Below are 26,106 nucleotides of genomic sequence, written 5' to 3' on the forward strand. Positions count from 1 at the left end.
GCGTCTCCATTGCCGAAGCTGCTCCATTGAGCTGCGGCCGCAAGGTGGTTGGTGCCTGCCGTGGTGGTAATCCCCGAACCAAATGGTGGACACCAGAGGTGAAGGGAGCCACCAGGCTGAAGAAGGAGTCCTATCGGGCTTGGTTAGCCTGTGGGACTCCGGAGGCAGCCGACAGGTATCGACAGGCCAAGCGGAATGCGGCTCAGGCAGTGGCTGAAGCAAAAACTCGGGTGTAGGAGGAGTTCGGAGAGGCCATGGAAAAAGACTTTCGGACTGCCTCGAAGAGATTCTGGCAAACCGTCAGACGTCTCAGGAGGGGAAAGCGGTGCTCTACCTGCACTGTGTATAGTGCTGGCGGAGCGCTGCTGACGTCGACTGAGAAAATTGTCAGGCGGTGGAAGAAATACTTCGAGGACCTCCTTAATCCCACTGACACGTCTTCCGAGGAGGAAGCAGAGTCTGGGGATGAGGGGAATGACCCGCCAATTTCCGGGGGCGAGGTCACTGAGGCAGTTAAACAACTCCTTGGTGGCAGAGCCCCTGGTGTTGATGAGGTCCGCCCCGAGTTCCTGAAGGCTCTGGACATTGTAGGGCTGTCCTGGTTGACACGCCTCTGCAATGTTGCGTGGAGATCAGGGGCAGTACCTGTGGACTGGCAGACCGGGGTGGTGGTCCCCATCTTTAAGAAGGGGGACCGGAGGGTGTGTTCCAACTACAGGGGGATCACACTCCTCAGCCTCCCTGGGAAAGTCTATGCCAGGGTGCTGGAAAGGAGAGTTCATCCGTTAGTCGAACCTCGGATACAGGAGGAACAATGCGGTTTTCGTCCTGGTCGCGGAACACTGGACCAGCTCTTTATCCTCTCCAGGATACTTGAGGGTGCATGGGAGTTTGCCCAACCAGTCTACATGTGTTTTGTGGACTTGGAGAAGGCATTCGACCGTGTCCCTCGGGGTGTCCTGTGGGAGGTGTTGCGGGAATATGGGGTGTCTGGCCCATTGCTACGAGCCATTCGATCCCTATACAACCGTTGCGAGAGCTTGGTTCGCATTGCCGGCAATAAGTCGGACTCGTTCCCGGTGGGTGATGGGCTCCGCCAGGGCTGCCCTTTGTCTCCAGTTCTGTTCATAATTTTTATGGACATGATTTCTAGGCGCAGCCAAGTGGCGGAGGGCTTTCGCTTTGGTGGCCTCAGAATCTCATCTCTGATTTTTGTAGATGATGTGGTTCTGTTGGCTTCATCGGGTGAGGGCCTCCAGCTTGCACTGGAATGGTTCGCAGCCGAGTGTGAAGCAGCGGGAATGAGGATCAGCACCTCCAAATCTGAGGCCAAGGTTCTCAGCCGGAAAAGGGTGGAGTGCCCACTCCGGGTCGAGGCAAGGCAAGGCAAGGCAAGGCAAGGCAAGGCAAGTTTATTTGTATAGCACAATTCAACAACAAGGTGATTCAAAGTGCTTTACAGAGACATTAGAAACAAGAACAAATAAAAAGCATGATTTAAAATTCGAGGATGAGTTCCTGCCCCAAGTGGAGGAGTTCAAGTATCTCGGGGTCTTGTTCGCGAGTGATGGGAGAAGGGAGCCGGAGATCGACAGACGGATTGGGGCTGCAGCTGCAGTAATGCGGACGCTGCACCGGTCCGTCGTGGTGAAGAGGGAGCTGAGTGTAAAACCGAAGCTCTCAATTTACCGGTCGATTTACGTCCCTACCCTCACCTATGGCCACGAGCTGTGGGTAGTGACCGAAAGAACGAGATCGCGGATACAAGCGGCAGAAATGAGCTTCCTCCGAAGGGTGGCTGGCCTCTCCCTTAGAGATAGGGTGAGAAGTTGGGCCATCCGGGAGGGGCTCAGAGTAGAGCAGCTGCTGCTCCACATCGAAAGGAGCCAGCTGAGGTGGTTTGGGCATCTGACAAGGATGCCCCCTGGGCGCCTCCTGGGTGAGGTGTTCCAGGCATGTCCCACCGGGAGGAGGCCCCGGGGCAGACCCAGGACACGCTGGAGAGATTATATCTCTCGGCTGGCCTGGGAACGCCTTGGTATTCCCCCGGATAAGCTGGAGGAGGTGGCTGGGGAGAGGGAGGTCTGGGCCTCTTTGCTTAGGGTGCTGCCCCCGCGACCCGGCCCCGGATAAAGCGGATGAGGATGGATGGATGGATGGATGGATAAATAACTGAGGGGAGAACATGTTTGTCCATCGTGTTGACTGTTTACCTGAAGCCTTTGTTACTTATAACATTTATAATCACTATATCAGCAAACATGCACAGAAATGCATAAGAAAACATGTTAATCAGGGAGGTTATTCTAAAGATTTGGGACGTCCACCAAAGGCTCTGCCACCGTGTTTATTAGACACTTTTCTTTGGCTGAATGTGATTATGCTGCATCTTAGTGAGCTGGATGTTTCACAGACGTGATGAACAGGCTCGCTTTGATGGGCATCTGAGCTAATGCTGGGAAATTACTTTTGCACTGATTTTTAGATTAGATGTGTGTCTTTGCGGTGCAGGCACAACTTTACAGCACTCTTTGCTTCCGATTGGCCTGAATCCAAAGTATTTTCAAACAGCAGGCGCAGACACGTCAGACATTTATTTGGCTCCGCTTGATTGTCTTTTTCAATATTGCTCAATCAGGTTCGTTAAATTAATTGTGCAGTTCTAATAAGAAACATGCTCATTAATTGCTGTTTAATAAAATAACAATAGAAAATGAAAATTCACTCACCTCTGAGTTTGAGCCCTGTGAAGTCTTTATTCCTGCAGATGATACGTGAAAGAGCATCATTACATTCACGTCCAAAGCAGAGAACATTTCTCTCTTGTTTCTCCTGCAGTTTTAAAATGGTCACAAGGAGGTGCGAGAAGACTGATTGTTGTGCATAAATGGAAAAAAAAAAGTTTACTTCCAGCATATTCTAGTTCAGTCATTTAAAACCTGTTTTTTAGAACAACTTTATCTTTGAGTTTATCTTCCCCATGAGAACAGGCATGACCGTCTTTTTTGTTTCTTAAACAGTGCAAACAGAGAAGCTGTTGTAGCTTGTTAGCAGCGTTACACCATCACTTTGATTTATTTATGTAATTGCTCCAAAATGTGAAGATAAAACCAGCACAAACAGATCTTCAGAAGCATGCATACTGCAGATATAAAATGTTGGTGTTCATCAACAAGGTTTTGTCCAAATCACCAGGAATGTGATAGAAATGTTTTACCTCTTTAAGTGTTAATTTTGCCATCATATAACAGGGTCATTGCAGAGTCATGCAGACGGAAGAAGGAAACCCAGAAAATGTGTGAAATTACCAGCATTTTAAGAAACCAGACACTAAGATTCACAACTTCTTTTAAAGCAAAGGTGACATTTAAAGCTTTTTAAACCTCTAAGCAACCTTGGATTTACAAAACAAAAAACCCCCAAAAACTTTTGTTAGCAGTTGTCCACAGCAGTGACGCATAGAGATGTAGAGATGATGATAATGCAGCCTTCAGCTCACCGGAATTTTCTGTCATTGCCGTGTCCGTCAGTGCCGGTTTGTCAGTTTCCCCCAGTTCAGTCACTGACGTTGGGAGGGGCTCCACCACCTCTGTGAAGTTCAAGGGGAATTTACCAATTCGGCCGTGGATTTGGCCCCGCCCCCATTCCTGCCCGATGAGCTCCAGGAGACCAATGACATCACCCTGGGAAAAGGTGAGCTCGTCTTCTTCCTCTCCCTCGTGGTCCAACAGAGCGACGCACCGAGGGCCGCTGCTTTGGACGCTGATTAGAACATGTGGCTCATAGAGAGTGAGAGTGTGTGTGTGTGTGTGTGTGTGTGTGTGTGTGTGTGTGTGTGTGTGTGTGTCTGTCTCTGACCTGACAGGAGGAGAGTCTGGTTGCTCCTTCAGCTCAGCAGGCTGCACCGGAAGAATCGACTAAAGGATAAACAAAACATAACGTCATTAATATTTATGCATTTAAAAACCGTTTAAAACCTTTGCAGTGAGTCAAAATAAAAAATCAATAACAAAATTAATTTAAATAATATTCAATTAAATGCACCAAATATAAAAAGGTCTGATGACAATACAAATGTAAATTATTCATTGACCAAATGTTATTTTGGTACCGTTCCAGTTTCCTATAATTTATGATTTTTTGCAGTTTGGGCCTCTGTAGTCCAGAGCTACAAACCTGTCTGGTCTGGACCAACCCACCACTCCTGACAGGTGACCTCTGATCCTTTTTCAAAAATGATTTGAATAATCAACTAAAAAAAAAAAAAAAAAAAAAAAAAAAAAAAATCTGAAGCTGTACCTCTGAGCCTGACAGGCTATGGTCCTCCAGGGCAGGTTTCGATTGGTTGTCCTGATTAGGGACGGACTCTGGCTTGGGGTCCAGATCGAGCAGACACTGTGATGTGTTGATTAGGGGGGTGGTGGTATTCTGATTCTCGCCTGGAGGATGCTCCGAAGGCGAGGGACTCGGGTCATCCAGGACGATCAGCACTTCCTGCTTCTGAGAGATAAAGTTGAATTAGAAACGTAATCAAAACTTGTATCTTTGTGTGTGTGTGCACGTGCAGGTTTACCACATAGCTGTTGTACAGAGGGTGTCCAGGTTTAGGGCGTGGAGGCAGAGGTGGTCCTCGCTTTGATGCCTTTTGTGCCTGTGTCTGATTGGCTGTTGAAGGAGGAGGACTGGAACTGGTCTGTGAAGGTGTCACCTGACTAGCAGCAGAAAGGGAAGGGGCGGGACTAACTTTAGACAGAGTTGGATTCTGGCTACCTGAGGAGGTGGAGTTGATGGCTGGAGGCGGCGGGCGCCCGGGGATAGATTTGATTGGTGGTGGACGAAGGGGGAGGAGCTTCACACTGGATGGACTGAAGGTAAAAGAAAGAGTATTATTAGTCAGGTAAAGATAAACAGGAGGTGTCTTCAAGAGAAGACAGCAGCAGTCAGCTGTAGCCCCTCTAACACCTACTACCTTACTTTCTTAATTTTGCTGGACCTCATTTTGCAGGTTCAGAGGTAATCACCTATGTAGACACAAAAATGCTTCATCCTCAGTCTGTTTAGCTGTTTAGGATCAAATCCCGCTGGACTGATTTGTTTGCATTCACTGTGAAAAGCTGCTGGTTTATCTGTATGCATTATCTACAGTGATAAAGTAGAACAAGGTGGAGTTCTTGATGTGTACGGCTCTGAGGGTCGACTGCTGTATGTAGCTGAAAGAAGAGGGGCTGCTCTGTACTGCACCAGAGGTTAGTCAAAATTCAACTGAAACCACTCTCAGTATGTGTATGTATTATATGTTTTGGGATTTTCAGCCTTTTTTTTTTTTTTAAATTGTGGTGGACCTGAACCCGGTCCTCTGCATTAGCCTTACAGCATATGGATCAGAGACACCACAGCCTCGAAATTCATTGCTTTGCAGCAAACTTCCATCTTTCCTAAAGCTTGGCTCCCTTTCTTACCGTGGCGGCAGAGGAGGGTCTGAGGAGTTTGGTTTTGTAGTGTTGGCAGTCTCAGGTTTGGTCTGGACCACAGGCCCCTTCCTCAAGGCCGGAGCTGGAGCCGGGATCGGGGGTTTGGCTGGGGCTGGTCCAGAAGTTTTAGGGGCTGCTGCAGGTTTGGCCGGGACTGGGTTTGGATCCAGAGGAGTTGATGAGACTCCAGAGGGTTTGGGAGCCAGATTTGGGGCTGCAGGCAGAAAGCAAACATAATTTGCTTTAATTAAATGCATACATGAAATCAAACCACTGAGATTAAAGCTGATTTAATAATCTGAGTGGTTCGATAAAAAAAAAAAAAAAAAAAACAGGCAACAAGAGAAAGTTTTTAATGTAGCACTTACATAAAAGAAGAGCTCACCAATGACCAAGAAAAGGTGAACCAACGTTACACGCAAAAAAAAAAAATTAAAATAATTTTTAGAATAATTTGAACAAAATCTTGAAAATTTTCCTACAATGTCAAGATTAAACGTTTAAGAAGAATCTTTTTATTTTTGAATGACTTATGTTTTAGCCAAATTTTAGTGTGCGAACAACAAAAAACAAAAGCTAGACTTACAGAGACTCACACCAAGCACGTGTCATAGCTCTCTTCTTTCTGGACATGAGCGATGCTCCTGGTATGATGATGTTTGCTGACACAGACATCATCTGAACTTTACTTGTTTATGTTGAGATGCTTCAGCAATCATTTTTCTTCAGATTGCATTTCTATTTAAACCTAAATCACTGATCAGTAAGGCTTTAAATGTCCTTTGTTGCCCTCTGCTGGCAAAAAATGCATAATGTGTGCTTGAACTAAGACACAACAGAAACACGGCAAACTAAATATGGTTAACAACTTCTAGAGGAAAAACAGGCACTAACATTTAATTTGCACAGTGCTTCAAAATAACTTCCCAAATAAATTCCCAAACCTGTTTATGGGATGGTTGCCAAGTGGTGAGTTTAATGTTGCTGGACCTCCATATTTAATTAAATTAAATTTTATTTATATAGCGCCAAATCACAACAAAAGTCGCCTCAAGGCACTTCATAGATACAGAGAAAAATCCAACAATCATATGACCCCCTATGAGTAGCACTTTGGCGACAGTGGGAAGGAAAAACTCCCTTTTAACAGGAAGAAACCTCCAGCAGAACCAGGCTCAGCGAGGGCCATATAAAGTCACCAACTCTTTATTAGCACATTATATTAATACTGAGTGATTCGGGCCTTCATTTGCGATCAAGCCTCAATTTCCCATCTCTTCTGCCGCTGTATGCCTTCCACGACAAGCTCAGACTAGTCTCTGACATGCTCTGATTATCTGAGTCCCTCCAGCCAGTCTGCATTCGATTTGCTTCCTAAATAAGTTATTTACATGTGCTGGCTTTTGTTTTTCCAGCAATCCAGAAGTGCTGTTATTGTTCCAAAACTCCAGGAAATCTGCAGTTTAATCAAACTACATGATGCTTGAGGTAGGACAGATTCACTACAGCTATGGTCATGTAGTTAATGTATGGCATACACAGAAGGCGTAATGATGACCAAATTCATTTAAATTTAAGTAACACACACAGAAGAATCACACTGCTTCATTGCAACACAGCAGCAAACATCCTGAGTAAGGACCGGAGTCAAGAACAGTTTCCAAACGGTTGTATAAGTCAGAATGCCTCCAAGCCGATTAGCTCCCTTTTCCAGTGCTGTCATGTGTTTTTTCTTTCCTGACAGCTCGCTGCCAAACAGTGACGTCAGACTCACATCGGTGGAGCTTGTTCACACCTGAGTCACAAACCAGCCCTTTTTCTACTGTTTGTACTCTGCGATCAGTGTAGTGGAGACAAAACGGTGACCAAAGGAAAACCACGAGCAGTTTCACATTGTTTTTTGTTTTTTAAGTTTACATTTTTTAATCATAGTAAACATTTTTCGCTGTGCCAAAAAATACTGTCGTGCCATCGAGGATGAGACGTCTGAGCAGAACTGATAAGGGCGTCGATATCCCTCAATATGCACTCACCAATCTGAGGCTCACAGCGCATGACTACTAGCTGAGAGAAGGATAAATATATTTAATGAAAGACTATTGTTTGCACAACTTCATGCTGCAGCCAATAAACACCCTGGAAAAAATATCATACACACTTAAGCACACACACACACAATTCTGGTGCATCAAACCCACAGCACACCACCACAACAACAGTGGGGTCTTGTTTCTCCTTACACAATCGCAGTCTTTTTCTTTCACAAGGTTTGGATTGCATAATGCATCAGCCTCCCTCCTTCCCTCCCCCCCTCCCTTCAGCACACACAGACACACACTCACATGCAAAAACACAAACCACAGAAAATCTCTTTGCAAGTTTGCATATTTCTAAGCAGGACAGATTTGTGTCTCTAAGCTCTCAAACACTCTATTGTGCTTCTGCTCAGTGTACACACACACACACACACACACACACACACACACACACACACACACACACACACACACACACACACACTTGTGTCTTACCACTTGCTCTGCGCGGTGCCATCAGTGCTGCTGGCTTGTTTGGGACGCCTGGACGAGAACTTCCAACTTTCACTGAAATGACAAAAAAATTAATTAAATAAATCAGAAAATAAACCTGAAAATAAAGTTGTCGATGGGGATTTAATAAAAATCTAATTCTAAAACTGCTTGAAGCTGAGACACATTTATAACATTCATGCAGTGCTTGCAGCTTGATGAGGGAGAATTTCTGCTCATCTTATTTTTGTTTTCATGAACGCAATTTTTCATGAAGCCGGTCTCAAATCAACCGATTCATGTTTAGACCATGCAAGGAGCAGAAGTAGTCAAGGTAGGTGAATGTAAATACCTGGAGGTCAAACATCCAAAGCAGCAGACAGAACTCAAGGACAGTACTCAAGAGAGGTGAAGAAGAAGTGCAGGCAGGGTGGGGTGGGTGGAGATCAGTGTCAGGGGTGATTTGTGACACAAGGATAACAATAAGAATGAAAGTTTCCAAGATGATAGTGTGAAGGAAGGATGGTGGATATTAGACAAAGGATGTAGAAGCTGCAAAGCAGGAGAAAAAGAGGAAGACCAGACGTTTGTGGATTTAGTGAGGAAGGACATGCAGAGGGTTGGTGTGGAGAGGAGGTTAGTAGGAATGGGTGAGATGGAGGCAGATGATCTGCTGTGGTACAGCAGTTACCATGTTTTCCACAGCACTGTTATCTTGGTTGACATCGTTATTTGTGACTATTTCACGAAGTGTAATTAAATGTCTCCAGTCAGTCCTCCCAGAAAGTCCCAGGCATTCTTTATTTCACCAGTAAAACCATTTTACAAAGCAGGAGGAAACATCCTGTAAATGGTTTATATTGGAGTTTTGTGCGATTAGCACTGATTCCAAAGTCAACATCTGGGCTGGTTTAGGGAATGTCCGCTGTTTCGGTGTCTTGGTAGACAGCACATTAGGTTCAATTGGTGTCATTTAAAAATAGGTTAGTTAATTTGTCTGCAAACTCAGGCCGAGACGGAAAGGACTTCACTGGTCCATGGAGGAGGAGACGGTTGCTCATTGTGAATTCTGAGATCGCAATGAATATGTATTCAGCAGTCAGTGAGGAGGCACCACAAACACTGACGCCACTATAAATCCCTGACAGAGGTTTCAGGGTAAACAGCGGATTGTATTTCAAATGTCAACATTAGCACAGGACTGGCTTCTCTTTTAACGGATAATGCTTCAGCATACACAAAACCAGAGGAGTGCCACACACAATGCCCAATAGGGCATTAATTGGGCATTTTTTTTAATCTAAATATATCAAACAAGCTAATTTAGCTCATATGTCTTTTAAGCCAACTTCTTTCTGATTGGCTATCACTGGCAAACAGAAGAGTTAGGTGGAGCTGCTGTGCCTGAAATGACATCATCACGGTCCACTGCTTAGAGCCAGCCTGGCCTCACAGTAAAGAAATCGATTCATCCCTGTTCATGGACATAAAGGTACTTTTTCAGTGCAGCTGTAAACAGCAATAATTGCGGAGTATTCAGGAACGACAAGCCACGACTCCCTGTCTGATCATTTCGTTCCTGTTTACAGGAAACATAGATAGCTGTCTACAGGTGCTGCCACCCTGTAACACATAGTTTGTCCAGGCTCTTCAGAGAAGATGTGTCACCGTGGCAACCACACAAATAGAGCGTTAAAACAGCTGGCAAGAGTTGCATTTTAACCAAAACAATAACCTTTTTTAAAGCAAACTTTTTAGTTTTAAATGCTGAAATTTAAATTAGTATTTTACTTTATGTCCAGGCTGTAGCCTAATACATTTTAAAGTCTAAATCTAACCAAATAGGCACTCATGTGGTCATAAAACTGTTTGTTGTCTAATAAGCTAATGAAAATGGGGGAACCGTGTATATAAAGGCCATTTCTAAACAGTTAATGATGCTTTTGTGAGAACCCTTGAATTAAAATTGCATTTCAGTTACATTTTGATGAATATAAAATCCAAATTGGTGGCAAAGCTGTAAAAACTTTGGTTTTATCTTATACATTTAGGTCTGTCCTTAAACAGACCTAAATGTATAAGACTGAGAAACAGAAAAAGCATAAAGAAGTTCCGGCTGCTTAGCTTTTATTTGCACCCTATTATCTTCGGGTCATCACGCTTAAAACTGTGAGTAGCATTAAAAGGAAAATGTTCCCATTTACTATCAGTAAATCCAGCTATAGCAGATTATCACAGCGCAGCTCTCAAGTTCAGTCAATGCTTATCAGCAGCAGCTACACCATCGGGTTATCTAGTAGATAAGCAGCACGCTTCCCTCTTGTAAATATTTGTGAGCTGAGCTGCACTTCTGCACATGTGCAGAAACAAAGAGGTTTTTGTTTTGTTTTTTTAAAGGACGAAGTTTCTGTGCTTAGTTTACTGCTGAGATATGTGGAAAAAAAAACCCCAAAAAAAACAAAAAACAGGAAATGTAGGTCAGCGCAATTTAAAACCTTTGGAGCAAAAAAAAAAAAAACCTGTAAAACAGCTCAAGTGACACATGGTCAGTCCCAACAGCCAGAGGCACAACTATCAGTAGCTGGTGGCTGTATTCAACGACAAGATACATCAATAACAATCATATCAAGCACTCATGCTGCTCCAACCATGATCTTTATCAATTACTGATTACCAAGAACTTATTTTGCTATGACATTATGTCCCCCTAACTTATTTCTGTGCCAAGTATAGTTTTTCCACAAATATATAGTTTGTCAGAACACTCATGTAAGTATTTTGGTTCTGGCTCTTATTTTGAAGGTTTGGTGACCGATAACCATGTCATTTATTTAGCACCAGGTTGCTGCTGTGGTGATCCTCCATATCATCTCCAAACTCATCCTCTGTCTGTGACTACAGAAATGTTTATCGTTTACTCTGACTGTGAGGTGGTCACTTCAACCAGAGCTTGCAACAGACTAGTTCACCAAGACTGCAGATTAGTGCTATTATTAGTCAATTATTATTATTATCATTGTTATTATTATTATCATCATCACAACCTATAAGTAAGCATGGCTGCACCTCCTTTGTTTGCTAATAGCACAATTCTACTTTCATCTGCTTCCTTATTCACAAGCGCTCACTGAAGCAGACAGCTCTGCATGTTTGCTTGGAAGGTTTCCTGACACAACCTGGAATCAAACTAGGGATCTTTCGACTTTTATGGCAAATGTGTAAACCACTACAGTATGGGACTAATCTCTAGATACTACCACAAATGCTAAGCCTGCCATGTGAAATGTGAAAAACTGCTGATATTAAGGCACCAGCAGGTCATTATTTTTCTGCCACAGCACTCTTCGGTAAAGAAATTGAAACAAAGTAACAATTATGAATTAATAGTTATTAATTAATAACAATTATTAATTGTTTATATTGTTTATAACAACTGCAGTAGTTCCTTGGAGCCACCTGTAGGGGGCAGCAGAATGTGAATTGTGTTGAAAACTCACCACTTTGGTTTGTGGCGCTCTGCGTCGCTTCACTTCCAGTCTGGGTCTCTGTCTGTGATCCACCACCAACTTCCACCAAGGGCCTCGGGGTTAGAGTTGGGGTAGTGCGTCCATCGGTGGTGCTCTTATCTGGGTGTGAAACACCCACGCTGACCCTGGGGGTGACTGGAGGTCTGGGTGGGGGTTTAGGGTCACTGAGACAGGGGGTTAGCTTGGGTGGAGGGGGCCGCGGGGCTGGGACAGGAGCAGAGGAGAGGGTTTCTGTGCTGGACTGGGGTTTGGGTGTTGTTGTGGGTTTCTCTGTGGGTTTAATGGGCTGTGGCTCCAGGCCTGGAGCAGATTTCAGTGATGGTTCTGCCGTTGTTTGAGGTTTAGAAGAGGGGGCTTCAGTAGAGTCCTCTGTGGCTGCTGTGAAACCTCCATCTTCCCAGAATCCCTTGGTGGACGGTTTAGGGCCAGGTGAAAAGTTTTTGGGTTTGGGGGCAATCGTGGGAGGGCCAGATTTGGCTTGTTGCCCCTGGAAACGAGGGCGTGGTCGAGGCTCGGGCCTCTTTGTGGTTCCGCTTTGTTTGTCATTACCGTCACAGCTCTCACTGCTCACCTGCTGCTGTTGCTGCTGCTCAAAGGCTTGTATCCTAGCTTTCAGTGTTGCCATGTCCTCCCAGTCGTCCTCGTCCTCCCCTTCCTCACTCTCTGACTGGCTCAGCCCACTGGTGTCGCCGCGGTTATCGGGGAAGCCCCACTCGTCTGAACTGAAGGCCTCGAGTAACTCCTGAGAATATTTCCCTTGAGTGACTTGTTGGTTAGCAGGGTCACTCGCTGCACGACTGGCTAACGTGGCCAAACCGTCCTCCCGCAGCTTCACCAAAGTCTGAACTTTAACCTCGCTGCTGATTGGTCGAAGGCCAGGCTTCGAACGAGGACGTGGTCTGGGTTGCTCCAATGGGACTTCAAAGGAAGTGGTGGGAGAAGTACGAGGAGGAGGCACATCCACAGTAGCAGAGCACTGATCCCACTGGTCAGTCTGAACACCAGAGTTCGAGGTTGAAGGTGAACCCAGATCAGTGAGGTCACAGGACTGTGTGTGCGTGGAAATGTGCGTGTCACTGCCAATGGGGGCAAGCGCTGATTGGCTGGCAGTGCTGGTGATGTCATCAACGTGAGATGATTTAGGAGGCTGGCGGCAAGGCGGCCGAGGCGGTTTCACTGCTCTTCTTACTGCACACACAGACAGAAGTTACTTTTACTCGATTACTTACGTATAAAATAAGGCTAAAGGCAGACAATACAGCTGGCTGATACAGACGAAACCGATAACATCCTGTTACTTTATGAAATGTAAAATAACAGGCGGCACGCCGCTCACTAGTTCCCAGGCAGACTGTATTGTACTGTATTTAAAACATGCACATAGTGTAACTACTGTAACATTAACCCCTGAATTTGGTACTTTGGCTGTCACAATATAGTTTTGTTGTTGTTATTTAGGGTTTTTTTTTTTATGAAATGGTGGAGCGCCTCAGCTAAAATTAGTGAACTTTGTTAGAAAGCTCCACCCATAAAATATATGGGTGCAATGTAACAGAAAATAGTGTAACAGACTAATAAAATTCTAGAAGTCACTAAAGTACAAGCCTCTTATGATCTGCACCACACAGCAAACCACATTATTTGTCAGATAATACTATTTACAAATGCTATTAAAGTCACCAACAGCATAAACATTAAACAGCGGTCCAGGTAAATGGCACACAGTGTCATTTACATTACACACTTGCTGTGAAAGAGATAATAACACATGAAGAATATATAAACTGAAACACCAAAAGCTAATAAAAGTGCTGAGGGCAGCGCAATGATGCAGGAAATCATGAACCATATTCAGTTATTTCAACGCTTGCTTATGTCTAATATGAACAGACTTTAAACATTTACTATGAGTGTGTTGACGTCTGACCCCCCACAGCCCAACAATGGAGATGTAGAAATCAGATTAGTTTTTCGCTACAGGTGAAATTCATGCAAAATAATTTTTAGTGCTTCAATATTCTCCACAATAAATAGCTCGTAAGTAGCAAAGGTGCAGCTGGAAGGTGTGGGCAGGGCAACACGACTGCAGATCTGGAACAGCGGCACTGTTTAAGTCATGACTGTACTGATGTGTTATTGATATATTATTGACATCACCCAGCTTTACAAACCCCCCCCCCAAAAAAAAAACCCAAAAAAAAAAAAACCTCTTGCCTTGTGGTTCTGGAGGATCAGGGTCAGATCCTGGATCAGTCTGCGTGGAGATGGTTACTCTGGAAACAGGATGCAAGGGGGATGCTGAGGCAGAGGAAGAAGTGGAGAGAACCTGCTCCTGTGTCTTCTCCCTGATCACCTCCTCGTAGGTAGGAGGCGGCTGAGTGAGAGAAAACCAGCAAATATAAGACACAAACATGCACTGAATCCACAGGTAGGACTATGAAACTTAATAAAGCCATTTATTTAATACAAAAACACCCCTGAATAAACACTTTACCTGTATGGCCGGAGGGATCGTGGGTCCCCAGATCTGTGCAGGAGGTGGAGGGGGAGGTGGGAACCCTCCAGAAGCTCCAGGAAACCAGGAAGTCGAGGTCAGCGGCTCGGCTGACAGGATGGTGATCTCCGGACGCCTGGAAACACGTCACATGTTAAAGGAAGGTTATAAAAAGCAAAATCTAAAACAGGACAACAGCAGGCAGGAGGCTCTGAAAGCTACACAGGTGCAAAGTTCAGAGACGAAAAAAAACATTACACACGTCACACAAGTGTTTTAGAAGCAGGTATGGAAACATACATTTTATCCTCACTAATTCAATAAATTCATTAAATAATAATGTATACATTTTCCTGACACATTGAAATTAATCAACTAAATCATAAAATAAAATTTTCAAAAAGTTGTCAAAGGAGCTTGCAAAGAAAAGCGTCTGGACTTCTTTAAGTTACTTGAAGACGTTTCACCTCTCATCCGAGAAGCTTCTTCAGTTCTAAGGTCAAATGGTGGAGAGTCCCAGATATAAACCTAGTGGGAGTTTCCCCCCACAGAGGGACAAAAGGACCCCCTGATGATCCTCTAATCGCCTGAGCCAAGGTGTGAAACTGGGTGTGGGTCCCAATCAGCCAGAGTTTCGGGTGTGTTCATTGTGAAACCTGGCCCCACCTTATCATGCGAATTCCTGAGATCAGATGGCCCAGGATGTGAGTGGGCGTTAAGGCGTCTGGGAAGGGATCTCAAAACTGGATTATAGATGGCAGAGAGTTGGTGTCGTAGACCCCCGCCTCTGTTCAAAGATGGTCGCTCACAGTGGACATAGATGGCTTCTTTCACTCCTCTTTCAAACCATCTGTCCTCTCTGTCCAAAATGTGAACATTGGCATCCTCGAAAGAGTGTCCTTTATCCTTAAGATGCAGATGGACTGCTGAGTCTTGTCCTGTGGAGGTGGCTCTTCTGTGTTGTGCCATGCGCTTGTGAAGTGGCTGTTTGGTCTCTCCAATGTAGAGGTCTGAGCATTCCTCGCTGCACTGTACAGCATACACCACATTGTTAAGTTTGTGTTTTGGCGTTTTGTCTTTCGGGTGAACCAGTTTCTGTCTGAGCGTGTTGCTGGGTCTGAAATGCACCGGGATGTCATGCTTGGAGAAAACTCTCCTGAGTTTCTCTGATACACCGGCTACATAGGGGATGACAATGTTGTTGCGTCTGTCCTTCTTATCCTCCCTCGCTGGTGTCTGGTCTTCTTTTCTGTGCCTCTTTGCTGACTTTAAGAACGCCCATTTAGGATAGCCGCACGTTTTGAGTGCTTCCTTTACATATGTGTGTTCCTTCTTTTTTCCTTAGAGTCCTTAGAGTCATTTGACCTTAGAACTGAAGAAGCTTCTCGGATGAGAGGTGAAACGTCTTCAAGCAACTTAAAGAAGTCCAGACGCTTTTCTTTGCAAGCTCCTTTGACTACGATGACCTGGATGACTGAGAACCTTCACAGACTTTTCAAAAAGTTATAATTTTCAGTTTCACTGAATCTAAACGGACGTTTAACTTCACTGAAAAGAAAAACTGTTTTTCAAAAAGTTCATTTCCTGATTTTAGCTTCAGGACTGTAATGATTTTTTTCACCTATATTTTTCTAAAATGATAACAAACTATTCTAATTGTTTTTAAGTTTTATAGCCCAAACAGTTTAATCAGTTAATTAAAAAACTGTTTAAATTTTTAGTCACATCAAAGATGTCAATTAAAACTTAAATGAAAACATAATAAAAAAATGCTAATTTTAGCTTTTAAATGAAATGGGGAATTAAATTTGAGACATAAATATAATTTTGTTTCATTAATTAAAAACCCAGATGAATCTCAGAATTCATAGTAAATGGTTTTAAAGTACCTTGTTAAAGAAGAAACAGGCAAACACACGCAGCTCAAAGAGTACACAACTATTTTCAAATGTTTACACGGGCTCAGATCCAGGAACCGTCCAAGTGTTTAAACGTGACGCAGGAAGGAGCTCAGTGATGAGCTTCCCCTCACATACACACACCTTACATAAAGCTCATTTACTCTAAAAGTGAAGATTAAAGCTTGTTTGTTGGCTAAAGTGTTAACATATTATCCTGACTAAATGGAGTAACCATAACAACAGAATTCACAGCTGGATTTTACTTTTCTTTTCCCCGTTTCACTTCATGAAACATCTGCATGTTAAATATGAACCAGTGATGATGATGGCACGGCAGACTCGTACCTCCTGTCTCTGTCTCTTTCCCGCTCTCGGTCTCTCTCCCGGTCCCGCTCTCTGTCTCTGGGAGCCTCAGACAGAGTGGTCGACCTGGAAGAGGCTGATAGGAAAACAGAAGCCGCTTTAGAAAAAAGAAAGGCAAGCAAAACAAAGCAGAAAAATTCCCACTACAGAGAAGATAACAGTGTGGACACAATCAAAATAGTCACACGAACCAAGAAGATGTTTTCCATCACTGCTAAAAGAAAAAAAAGTGGATGACTCCAACCCGACCCCGTCAGAATCAACTAATTTTTATTTTTTTTGTGCAATAACAAACAAGAAAAACAACCCTGTCCTTAAAACTTTTATTTTTAGAGTTAAAGCCCTCAAAAAAATTAGCGGATGGAAAGTTGGCACTTTTAGGAACCGTAAATCCAAGGTACAGGAAGTATCAGCTTCACTCCAAACACTGTGCACATTTTGTTTCATTCTTCTTGGTTCTATGTTCATTTGTGAGAGTGAATACTCACTTCTCTTGATGACGGCTCTGATAGATGACAAAGGACCCTGGCTGCACAGAGAGGACAAAAAGGAAACAATGAGTCATTTCATTTCACCTCTGCTACCTCACCTCCTCTCTCTCTCCCCCTGTTTTCCAGTGACAAACATAGCTCGGTCGTCCCAGTCAGTCCGCGCTACTTGAACTCCACACATGAGCTCAGCATCCGCTGCCTTGCCTCTGGGAATCGCCACAATACAGGCAAAAGATCTAAATGATGGGTACAGTTCTCTAATTACAAACAATGAATCTGCGGTTTGTGCAGAAAACATTTCCTCATTTGACCTCATTAACAAGTCAAGAACAGTCACAGATTTGGTCTTCTGGAAATGCAGGATTTATGACTACAAGTTTGTTTTTTTACATCTAAACCAAACACGTCTGTAGACATTTTCAGTCCCAACAGTTCTGGGACACAGAGAGACGTAACAGTTTAATAATAATTTAAAACAACAAACAAACAACACGGTTCAGGTAATATCTCAAATTCTCATTCCAATGTCATTTTCTTTTTCCCCCAGACTTGTTAAACCTACTACTATCACCTCTGACGTCACTTTTTCTACACACTTTGTGTAGGATGCTTGACTTTTAAACTTCTCATGACTTTTATGATGTACTTCCTCTATCAAATAAATACGTGGTAAAACCTGGATTTCATTTATAGTTGGTTCGTCCTACTTTTGTTTCATTTCCAAGACTAACATTTAAATGTATTGTTTGTTTACATTAATGTTTTACTGGTGTAGCATTAATTAATTTGAACAATCACAAAATATTTACGTCACCTGACGTTCATTTTGCCCAAGGAAAGTGCTTAATTTATGGTAGGATGAATAAAAGACTATAAAAAGTGAGTTTTAAGAAGAATTATGGTCTCCAGTCCCTCTAGATGGAGACCGAAAAGAGAAGTATGACCTCCAATAGATACCAACTAAAAAAAGTTCCTGTAGTTAAAAAGCACCTCTTTGTAGCTTGCATCACTCTGCTCTGTTACAATAACAGTCTGTGCTGTGATTAAAGGGCCTGTGTTACTGCATGTGGATGTTTATGCGTGTCTCAAGTGTAAATGCTGCATCTGTTTTCTCAAACACTGGACGATGACCCTGAGGTACCCCTGAGCAAGGTATCGTCCCTACACACTGCTCCCCGGGCGCCTGCTTAGTGGGCTGCCCACTGCTTCACAGAGTGAATGGGTCAAATGCAGAGAAAAACAAGTAATTTCCCCATGGGGATCAATAAAGTATCCATTATTATTATTATTATTATTATTATTATGAAACAAAAGGACAAAATTCTATGATACTTCCTCCATGGCTTATTTTATTTGCTTCAGTGCCTCATTCAAATATGGTAACACTTCTGAAAACAGCATCATTTAACTAAATGCAATGATTCTTACATAAAGCACTTCAACTATCCGAGAGCATTCAAAGTGCGAGCCCCATTCACCTATTATCACCCATTCACACAAGCACTTTTTCTATGCTTACACTGAAGATAACTACAAATTCAGGATTTCCGTTGACTTGGCCAGTAAAGGGCAAAAACCAGGAGGAGCGAGCACTTTAGCGACAGTGGGAAGAAGAAACTCCCTTTTAACAGGAAGAAACTTCCAACAGAACCAGGCTCAGGGAGGGGCGGGGCCATCTGCTGCGACCGGTGGGGTCACCCTAACGTTGACCATTAGGGCTGAATTCACAAGATCTTAAAGAATAAAAAAAAACTGATCTGTTTTTAGTGTGACTTTAGTTTTCAGTCACCTGATTCCTGAGACTTTGCTGGCTATACTTTAAAGAGCCATATATGATATACTCCAACGGTGCAGCTAGGGCGGTTCGAGTCGGAAACGCCGATCTGTATGCTTACTCTTACATAATACTGCATAATTTTATGATTCAAAGCAAAACTCATGTGACTCAGTCCTCAGCTAAAGGGTGCAGAATGAGTCACTTTCATGGCAGCTCCCTTAAATGAATCTTATTTGTCAGTTAAATGTGTTTTTTCACCTTTACAATCTTCTAGAGCCAAGAACCCAGTCAGCACCACTGGATGGCCAAAAACCTGCAGCAAAATCACTAATAACTCCAAAAAAGTTAAAAAAATAAAATAAAATATACAGTTATTCCTGCTGTGTGGATACTGGCATTATTACACAGTAGGGAGAATGTTCGAAAATTTCCACTCTGATCAACACATTTCAATACAGCACACTTACTGGACTCGCCCACTTTGAGGTCACATTGGTCAGATGAGCTGTAGAGCAAAGACTTTGCTGAAAGCACATTTAGCTAAAATTCCAGTACAAACAAAATAAATAAATTGGGAGAATTCCTTGGTATTCCCAAACTGGGAGCATGTTTATCAAATAGATAGACCATTTTTCCAACTGTCAGCAATCACATCTATCACAGCAGACATTTCAGAAAAGGTGAGCCAAAGCTCTTCCTTTTTAAATGGAAAAGTAGTTCCTAATCTAGGAAGGTTATCTAGCCAGACTCACCAAGACGATAACAGGACGCGAGGACGGTTCTTTCTCTCTTTCTGTTATAGATCAGCCTGTCTTTTGACTCTGCTGCTCACCCTCTCTCTTTCTGCCACGGAGCTGCTAACTATGAACAGACACACATGACTCACCCCTGACACTGCCCAAACACACTGCTTTACTTTAAACTGGTGGAAAAAATGTTCCTTCTATCCTCCTCTTTCCACTTCTCCTTGTTTACTGCAGAGAAAGGTTGAAGAAAACACGATGCACTTATTAAATGTCAGTGAAATACGCCTCTGCTCAGCAAGCTTTGTTTACACCGTCAGAGGTGTCAGTTTGACTGGGAGAAGGTATGATTTGTAGTTTTTAGGTGAGAGTCGGCAGGAACAATGAACCTCTGTGCTAATGTAGCTTTTCTATGTTTCAAAAAAAAGTTTTCACTGGTTTTCTTCTTTTCCCATTACATCATTGTGGGCTGTGTGCAACTGATTGCTCAGCAGTTCAAAAAACATTTAAATGCAGTAAGACAAGTGAACCACTTGTTGTCAAAACAGGTGTTTTTAATGGCTCCTAACGGCCCAGATTCCTATGTGGATTTAACAGCCTACTGGCACAGAGAAACTGTGCAATAAAGAAAATGGCAGATACCTTTGGACAACAGCTAATTCGTAGATGGTCATCCAAAGGAAAGGAGACGATGATGAGGTTTTACTTTAACCCATAAAGACGACATTTGACGACCTCCCTGTAGCCTCAATGACGAGTTTTGACACCTCAGTTTATATTAGTAAAGACTTCACGACCATTAGAACAGGTTCTGGGTTTTTCAAGGCTAGCTATGGTAAGGTGAAGAGGCAGGGACTACCCTCACCAACATCTGACGCACACCCCCTCAGTTAAAAAAAAAAAAAAAAAAAAGACGAGCTTCACACGTTATATTCGTCCAAGGGGGCTTTGCAAATGTTTTAAGCATCTTGAGCGTCTAGAGGTGGGAGGTCACTAAAGGTGATCTTCTGATGTTATAAAAGCAACCTGCGCCTCTGTAATAATATAAGTCCTCGGCACGACAGATGGTCCTTCCTGGTGATCTTATGGCCTCAATCACTAGTTCCAACTTTCACTGATATTAATATAATGTTTATTTTGTAAATTATGGCCCTCTTAGTGTCCAGTAGGACAATAAACCTCGAGGCTACATGTAGTGTAACAAGTCACTACTGTATCCCATGAGCATCCCATAACCTGTGTCTAAGGTGACATTTAGAGAAACTACCGTTTTTGGCACTTCTTTGGTTTTAAGTTTTTATTCAATGAAAGTTTGAAAAACAGAATCAGTTTTTAAAAAAAATGTTCTGCTTCAGGTGAGGAGACTTGGCCAAACATCAGTCGGTCAATACACAAAATAAAGTCTCAAAAGTCACTTAATGGAGATTCTTTGACTTTCCACTCACTTCTGTATTCAGTAATAAACTTAACCTGCCATATATTTGTGCATTTGGATCCTCTCACAATCACTTTGGATTCTTTGTTTGACGTCTTTTAAGTGATATAAGCTCGACAAAAGCAACACTTTGTTCCACACACACACACACACACACACACACACACACACACACACACTTTTTAAACCCGGTGACTTCCCCAGCTAGTTGCCATGGCCACCGGCCAACAGCCAAAATACTTTCAGGAGTGTGTCAGGACCACAGACGAGAGGGGAGAAAAGCATTCCCTGGAAGTCTGCAAGGATACTGAAGAAAATCCTCTAAAGCTGCGCCTTTAACCCAAAGACGCCTGATTCGTACTGTAAGGTAAATCCTTTTAGAGGGTCAGATCAAAGCAATCAGACCTTTTACCTGGATTCAACTTCAAACGCACCTCTCCAGGGCAAACTGTCTGTTACATGTGGGAGAGATTAGACGCACCCTTCTTCAAAGCACTTAGTCATTTTTGCAAATACTGCCAGCAGAGACAGTGAAATGTGAAACCTCCTACCTGTGACGATGCTCTGGCTTATGTCTGTCAGGACGACCTGGGGAGAGAAAGAGTGATTGTAAACCAACAGGCACTGTTTAGTCTACAGAACTCAGCAGTTCATGTGGGCAAAGAGCTGAAAAGGCTTTAGACCAGCTCAGTTATTGCTTAGTAAAAATAACTTGTATAACTTATTCTGGTTTTCTTGTGGATCATATGACGTAATTTACACCGACCGTTCAATTTATTGGCTACACTTGTTTAAATGTTCATTAATATAAACATCTAATTAGATAAGCACATGGCAGCACCTCAGTGCATTTACGCATGAAGACGTGGTGAACATAACCTGCTGAAGTTCAACCTGAACATCAGAATAGGCATTGAAGGTGAATTAAGTGATCCTGAAGGTGGCGTGGTTGTTGGTGCCTGATGTGCTTGTCTGAATATTTTATATTGATTTTCCCACACAACCTTTACACCAGGGATTACAGAGAACGGGCCTCTTACTACCAGCTGATCATCATTGAAACACCACAGCCTACTTGAGTATTGTTGCCGGCTATGTCCATCCCTTCATGGCCGCAGTGAACCCATCTTCTGATGACATGTAGAACACACCATGTCACAAACCATAAATTATCTCAAACTGCCAAATTGAAAGTGAAAATATCTTCACTATACTAAAATGAGCTCCACAGTCACCAGATCTCCTATTCAATAGAGGACCTTTGAGATGTGGTAGAAGCAGGAGATTCACATCATGGACGTGCAGCTTATAAATCTGCAGCAACTATGTGATACCAACATGTCAAGATGGACCAAACTCTGAGGAATGCTTTGGGCAGCTTCTTGAATGTGAAAACAAAGTGTTTACATTGACCAAAAGTCATTATTAAAAGTACTAAAAGTTCCTCTGATTGTAATTTAATGTGTCCTACATTGAAATGAGAAACAAAATTTTAACTTCAACCTCAATAACGTCGTTTTGCATTCCAAAGTTTTAGGCTGAAAAGACAAAACTGTTTTTATCTTGGTTTGAAAATAGAAGAATAAAGATTGATTAATCCTGGTTTAGTGCAGACGAAAAATAGTGCCACCTACAGAAACTAAGTGAAGACAAAAGGAAGAGGACGTCACAATCATCCTGATAAGTCATGTGATCACCACAGAAAAAAAGTTAAGGGAGCATTTGAATTTTTAAAAATGTGAACCACCTCCTATAATGCCTTCAACAAGATGAAGAAAGCAAGAAAAAAGAGAAAGGAGGAGAAAAGCCAAGAAAAAGCAGAGCTGCACTTTCTGTGAATGTGTATTTTTCCATTTCCTACCTCCTTTTTCTTCTTCCTTCCCAACCCAAACTGATAACCAGATCAGTATGACCTGCTTAAGTCCAGAAAAACTAGATGCTGACGTGTGTGCAGAACTTGCTGCAGATAGTTCTTCTTTTCAAAAACTCAAAAAAATTTCTCTCTTCTCCCTTCAGTGCTTTTTCTTCTTTTCCTCTACTTTCTGTCCCTGAAAAACTCTAACTGGACAGCCCATCAGCTCTGGCTAGGTTCCTGATTGGCAGAGGACCTCCAGGAAGTGAGGCTGCAATTGGCTGCAGACGGATTCTGCTGGAGTCATCGGAGTTTTAATACTTCCAGATGTTTGTCCTGCGCAGCAGGCTGGCTTAGCTTTCTGCTGGAGCTGCATTCAAACACGCAAGATGCACACCGCAGCAGATTTCACTCAGCGTTCGTCATCCACTGGCTTTCTTGTGTGCCACGAGGAGGTCAGAGGTTAGTGAGGAAAAGGGGATTTGGACAGTTTCTCCCCCCCCCAATGAAGCTTCCTTAGATAGTAGGAGGAAAGAAATCAACACTCCATTAAAGTGGACATGAAGCACTAAATGTATTAAGCTCATTTACATCACGGAAGTTTAAAGCACTTTTTAAAATCTAATTTGATCTTTGATTTTATTTAAGCACTTTTTTTTTCCAGGAGACAAGTGGAATTAAAGCCTTCTTCCCATTCATTTAGAACAGGGAGGCTTCTGCCCAAATAACTGCCAAAAGGCATTGCCAAGATGGCTGCCAAGTGGCTGAAAATTCAGTTACAATGCCAGTTTAAAGTCTTCCAGAGGGAATGTTTATCCTTGAAAACTGTGGCACTCACATGAGGCATTTATCACCTGTCACTCTCACAGATGAGCCTGTGTGGAAAAACATGTGACTGCTCAATAAAGCCTTTAAAAATATGCAGCTCAGATTTTTTTTTTTCCTTTTTTGCAAAAGGTCAACTACTTTCAAAGGTATTCTTTTTTTAAATGTTCGCTGTTCACTTTAGCTTCTCATCTAATGTATAATAACACTAAACAGTGCTGGTAAAATAAGGTTCTTCATTAAGCTGCACGTCCCGAAGCTAAGAAAAGGCTGAACACGATCCCTAACCTCAGATGCCAGAAAAATTATTAACAGACTGTTTTTAAACCCACAGAGAGACAATAAACCACAGTCCAGGAATGCTGCACAAACAGACGCACACACTGTATTTGTTGTTCTGACTGTAACTTAATGTCTCCATATGGTTTACAATTTTTAATAAACAATGTCTTCATGTTGCAAAATATTCTGCTATTCAATTTCTCAAGTTAGAAAAAAAGTATCTGAAACACATTTAATGAAAACCAAGTGAGCTCAGCTCATCAAATGGTTGGGTTTCATTGCACAACAACAACAACAACAACAACCAACTCAGACTCTCACACACTCCCTGATATATGTATTTTGTGGTTTAAGGCTATATTAGCTTCTATAGGTGATGAGTTGTCTGGGAATTGTGGATGTGTTCTGTTGTAGTTCAGTACGGAGCAAAAATTCACCTTTGGATATGAACCTTTATTAATTTGAAAGCTAGTCCCAGCCTGTTCATGTCACGCTGCCCGATGGCTCCATGGCCGGGCTGCACTTGTGATGCTGCTCGATATCATTCACCTCCTTCCTCTGACAGGATCTTATCTCACAGTTAGACTCCACCTCCATTTTAGACTCCAGCTCAAACATGTTTGGCTGATACAAACACAAACCAGAAGCTTCCTACACAAAAACCCCATCCCTTGCCTTCAGATATTTGTATATTCAAATTCAGAATTTGTTCAAAGAAATAAAAGTAATCCTAACTTCCCATTTTCTCTGTTTCCTCTTCCCTAAACACCATGAACAGAAATCGAAGAGTTAGTAGCAGGCCTAAAAAACAAACAAAAAAAAACTCCAGAGCAGATGAACAGTACCTGACAGTCATCTCCTTAAGAAACGGGAAAAGCATACCTCAGTCGTGGTTTGGCCTCCCCAGGGTGTTAAGTTCAACATTATTAATCATATTGGATGCAGTGTGGCTGTAGCTCAGGAGGTAGAGCACTTTAACTACTGATCAGAAGGAGAGTGGTTCAATTCCTGACTCCTCCAGTCTGCATGCCAAGTATCCTTCGGCAAGATACTAAATCCAAGTTGTGCATGAATGTTAGTTAAGAACCACTAAAGCAGGGGTAGGCAACGCCAGGCCTCGAGTGCCGGTGTCCTGCAGGTTTTAGATCTCACCCTGGGTCAACACACCTGAATCAAATGATTAGTTCATTACCAGCCCCCTGGAGAACTTCAAGACATGTTGAGGAGGTAATTTAGCCATTTGAATCAGCTGTGTTTGATCAAGGACACATCTAAAACCTGCAGGACACCGGCACTCGAAGCCTGGAGTTGCCTACCCCTGCACTAAAGGCTTAGAAAAAAGTGACTGGGTGAATTTATTTGGTCTTTGAATGTGGCATGTTATATAGAGTGGTTTGAGTACTCTGGGAGAGTAGAAACGCTCTATAGAACAATGCCATTTCCCATCACGTTGCCAGAGAATGGAACAAAAGGTAGCCAACAAAGAAGAGCTCTGCCCTTCATGAAGCCTGGAGAACTATTCCTGAAGACTACTTAAAGAAATGACAATAAAGGTTGCCTAAGAGACTGTGTTGAAGAATAAAGGTGGTCACCTTAAATGCTGGCTTTGAAGAATTGTACAAACTCTGTTTTTGCCTTGTATGCTGCATTTTCATATTCGTTTCTACATGTCAATAAACTTCTGAATCCATTTCCCATTTTTCTAGCAAAATATAAAGAAATGAGGATGGTTCAAGACTTTTGCGCCAAATATGGACAAAATTATTCTGCCACACTATTTGAATTCAAGAGTTTTCAAACTTCCACAAAAAAACAAAATTAATTAAATAAATAAATCACGCAGTGTGCCTTTACAAACATGAAAAGGATGGGTCGCTGTAAAGAGTTCAATGAATTTCTGACCGGTGCTGTCATTGACGCCGCTGTCGGAATAAGCCAGTTGCTTTCTAGATCTTCCATCATCAACTGTAAGTCGTGTTATTGCAAACTGGAAGTCTTTAGGAACCACAGCAACTCGACCATGAAGTGGCAGATCAGATAAAGTTACAGGGCGTGTCACCGACTGTGTAAAGGTCATCAGCACACTGCTGACTGAGTAAATGTGGTACTCCAGTCTTCCTTTGACATCAACATGAGCACACACACGGTGCACTAGGAGCTTCATGCTATAGGGTTTCAATGTCCAAGCAGCTCCTGTAGGTGTCCCAAATAGCAAAATTGGTATGGCCCGGATCTGGCCCACATACTGCAAAGAATGATGGCCCTTTGGTGGCCCAGATCAGGTTTGCCAGAAGTGGCCCACACATGGGCCAGCACAAGGCTAGTTGCAGACACACTGGTGGTCCTTTGCTGGCCCAGAACAGTTTCAGCTCTGACCTCAGATGTCAGCCTAATGTGGACCTTAATCAAGCCATGTA

At 42.9% G+C, this 26,106-nt stretch overlaps 1 protein-coding gene across 4 annotated transcripts in view; it reads right to left on the bottom strand.

The window, feature by feature from the left end:
- Positions 1-26,106, bottom strand: part of LOC101477839 (uncharacterized) — a 34,988-nt gene that overhangs the window by 5,645 nt on the left and 3,237 nt on the right. For 3 of the 4 annotated variants that reach the window (XM_012915896.5, XM_012915894.4, XM_076882359.1), the window contains exons 2-14: positions 21,282-21,318; positions 16,773-16,813; positions 16,267-16,360; positions 14,021-14,156; positions 13,741-13,900; positions 11,497-12,714; positions 8,003-8,074; positions 5,460-5,685; positions 4,574-4,865; positions 4,300-4,500; positions 3,859-3,917; positions 3,500-3,750; positions 2,730-2,761 (exon numbers count right to left, since the gene is read on the bottom strand). In XM_012915896.5, coding sequence (XP_012771350.2) covers positions 2,730-2,761; positions 3,500-3,750; positions 3,859-3,917; positions 4,300-4,500; positions 4,574-4,865; positions 5,460-5,685; positions 8,003-8,074; positions 11,497-12,714; positions 13,741-13,900; positions 14,021-14,156; positions 16,267-16,360; positions 16,773-16,813; positions 21,282-21,318 — 2,819 coding nt within the window. The remainder of the gene's footprint in view (positions 1-2,729; positions 2,762-3,499; positions 3,751-3,858; positions 3,918-4,299; positions 4,501-4,573; positions 4,866-5,459; positions 5,686-8,002; positions 8,075-11,496; positions 12,715-13,740; positions 13,901-14,020; positions 14,157-16,266; positions 16,361-16,772; positions 16,814-21,281; positions 21,319-26,106) is intronic. The other variant, XM_012915895.4, reaches the window with a different exon arrangement.

Source organism: Maylandia zebra, linkage group LG3, assembly GCF_041146795.1.
Source record: "Maylandia zebra isolate NMK-2024a linkage group LG3, Mzebra_GT3a, whole genome shotgun sequence".
NCBI lineage: Eukaryota > Metazoa > Chordata > Actinopteri > Cichliformes > Cichlidae > Maylandia > Maylandia zebra.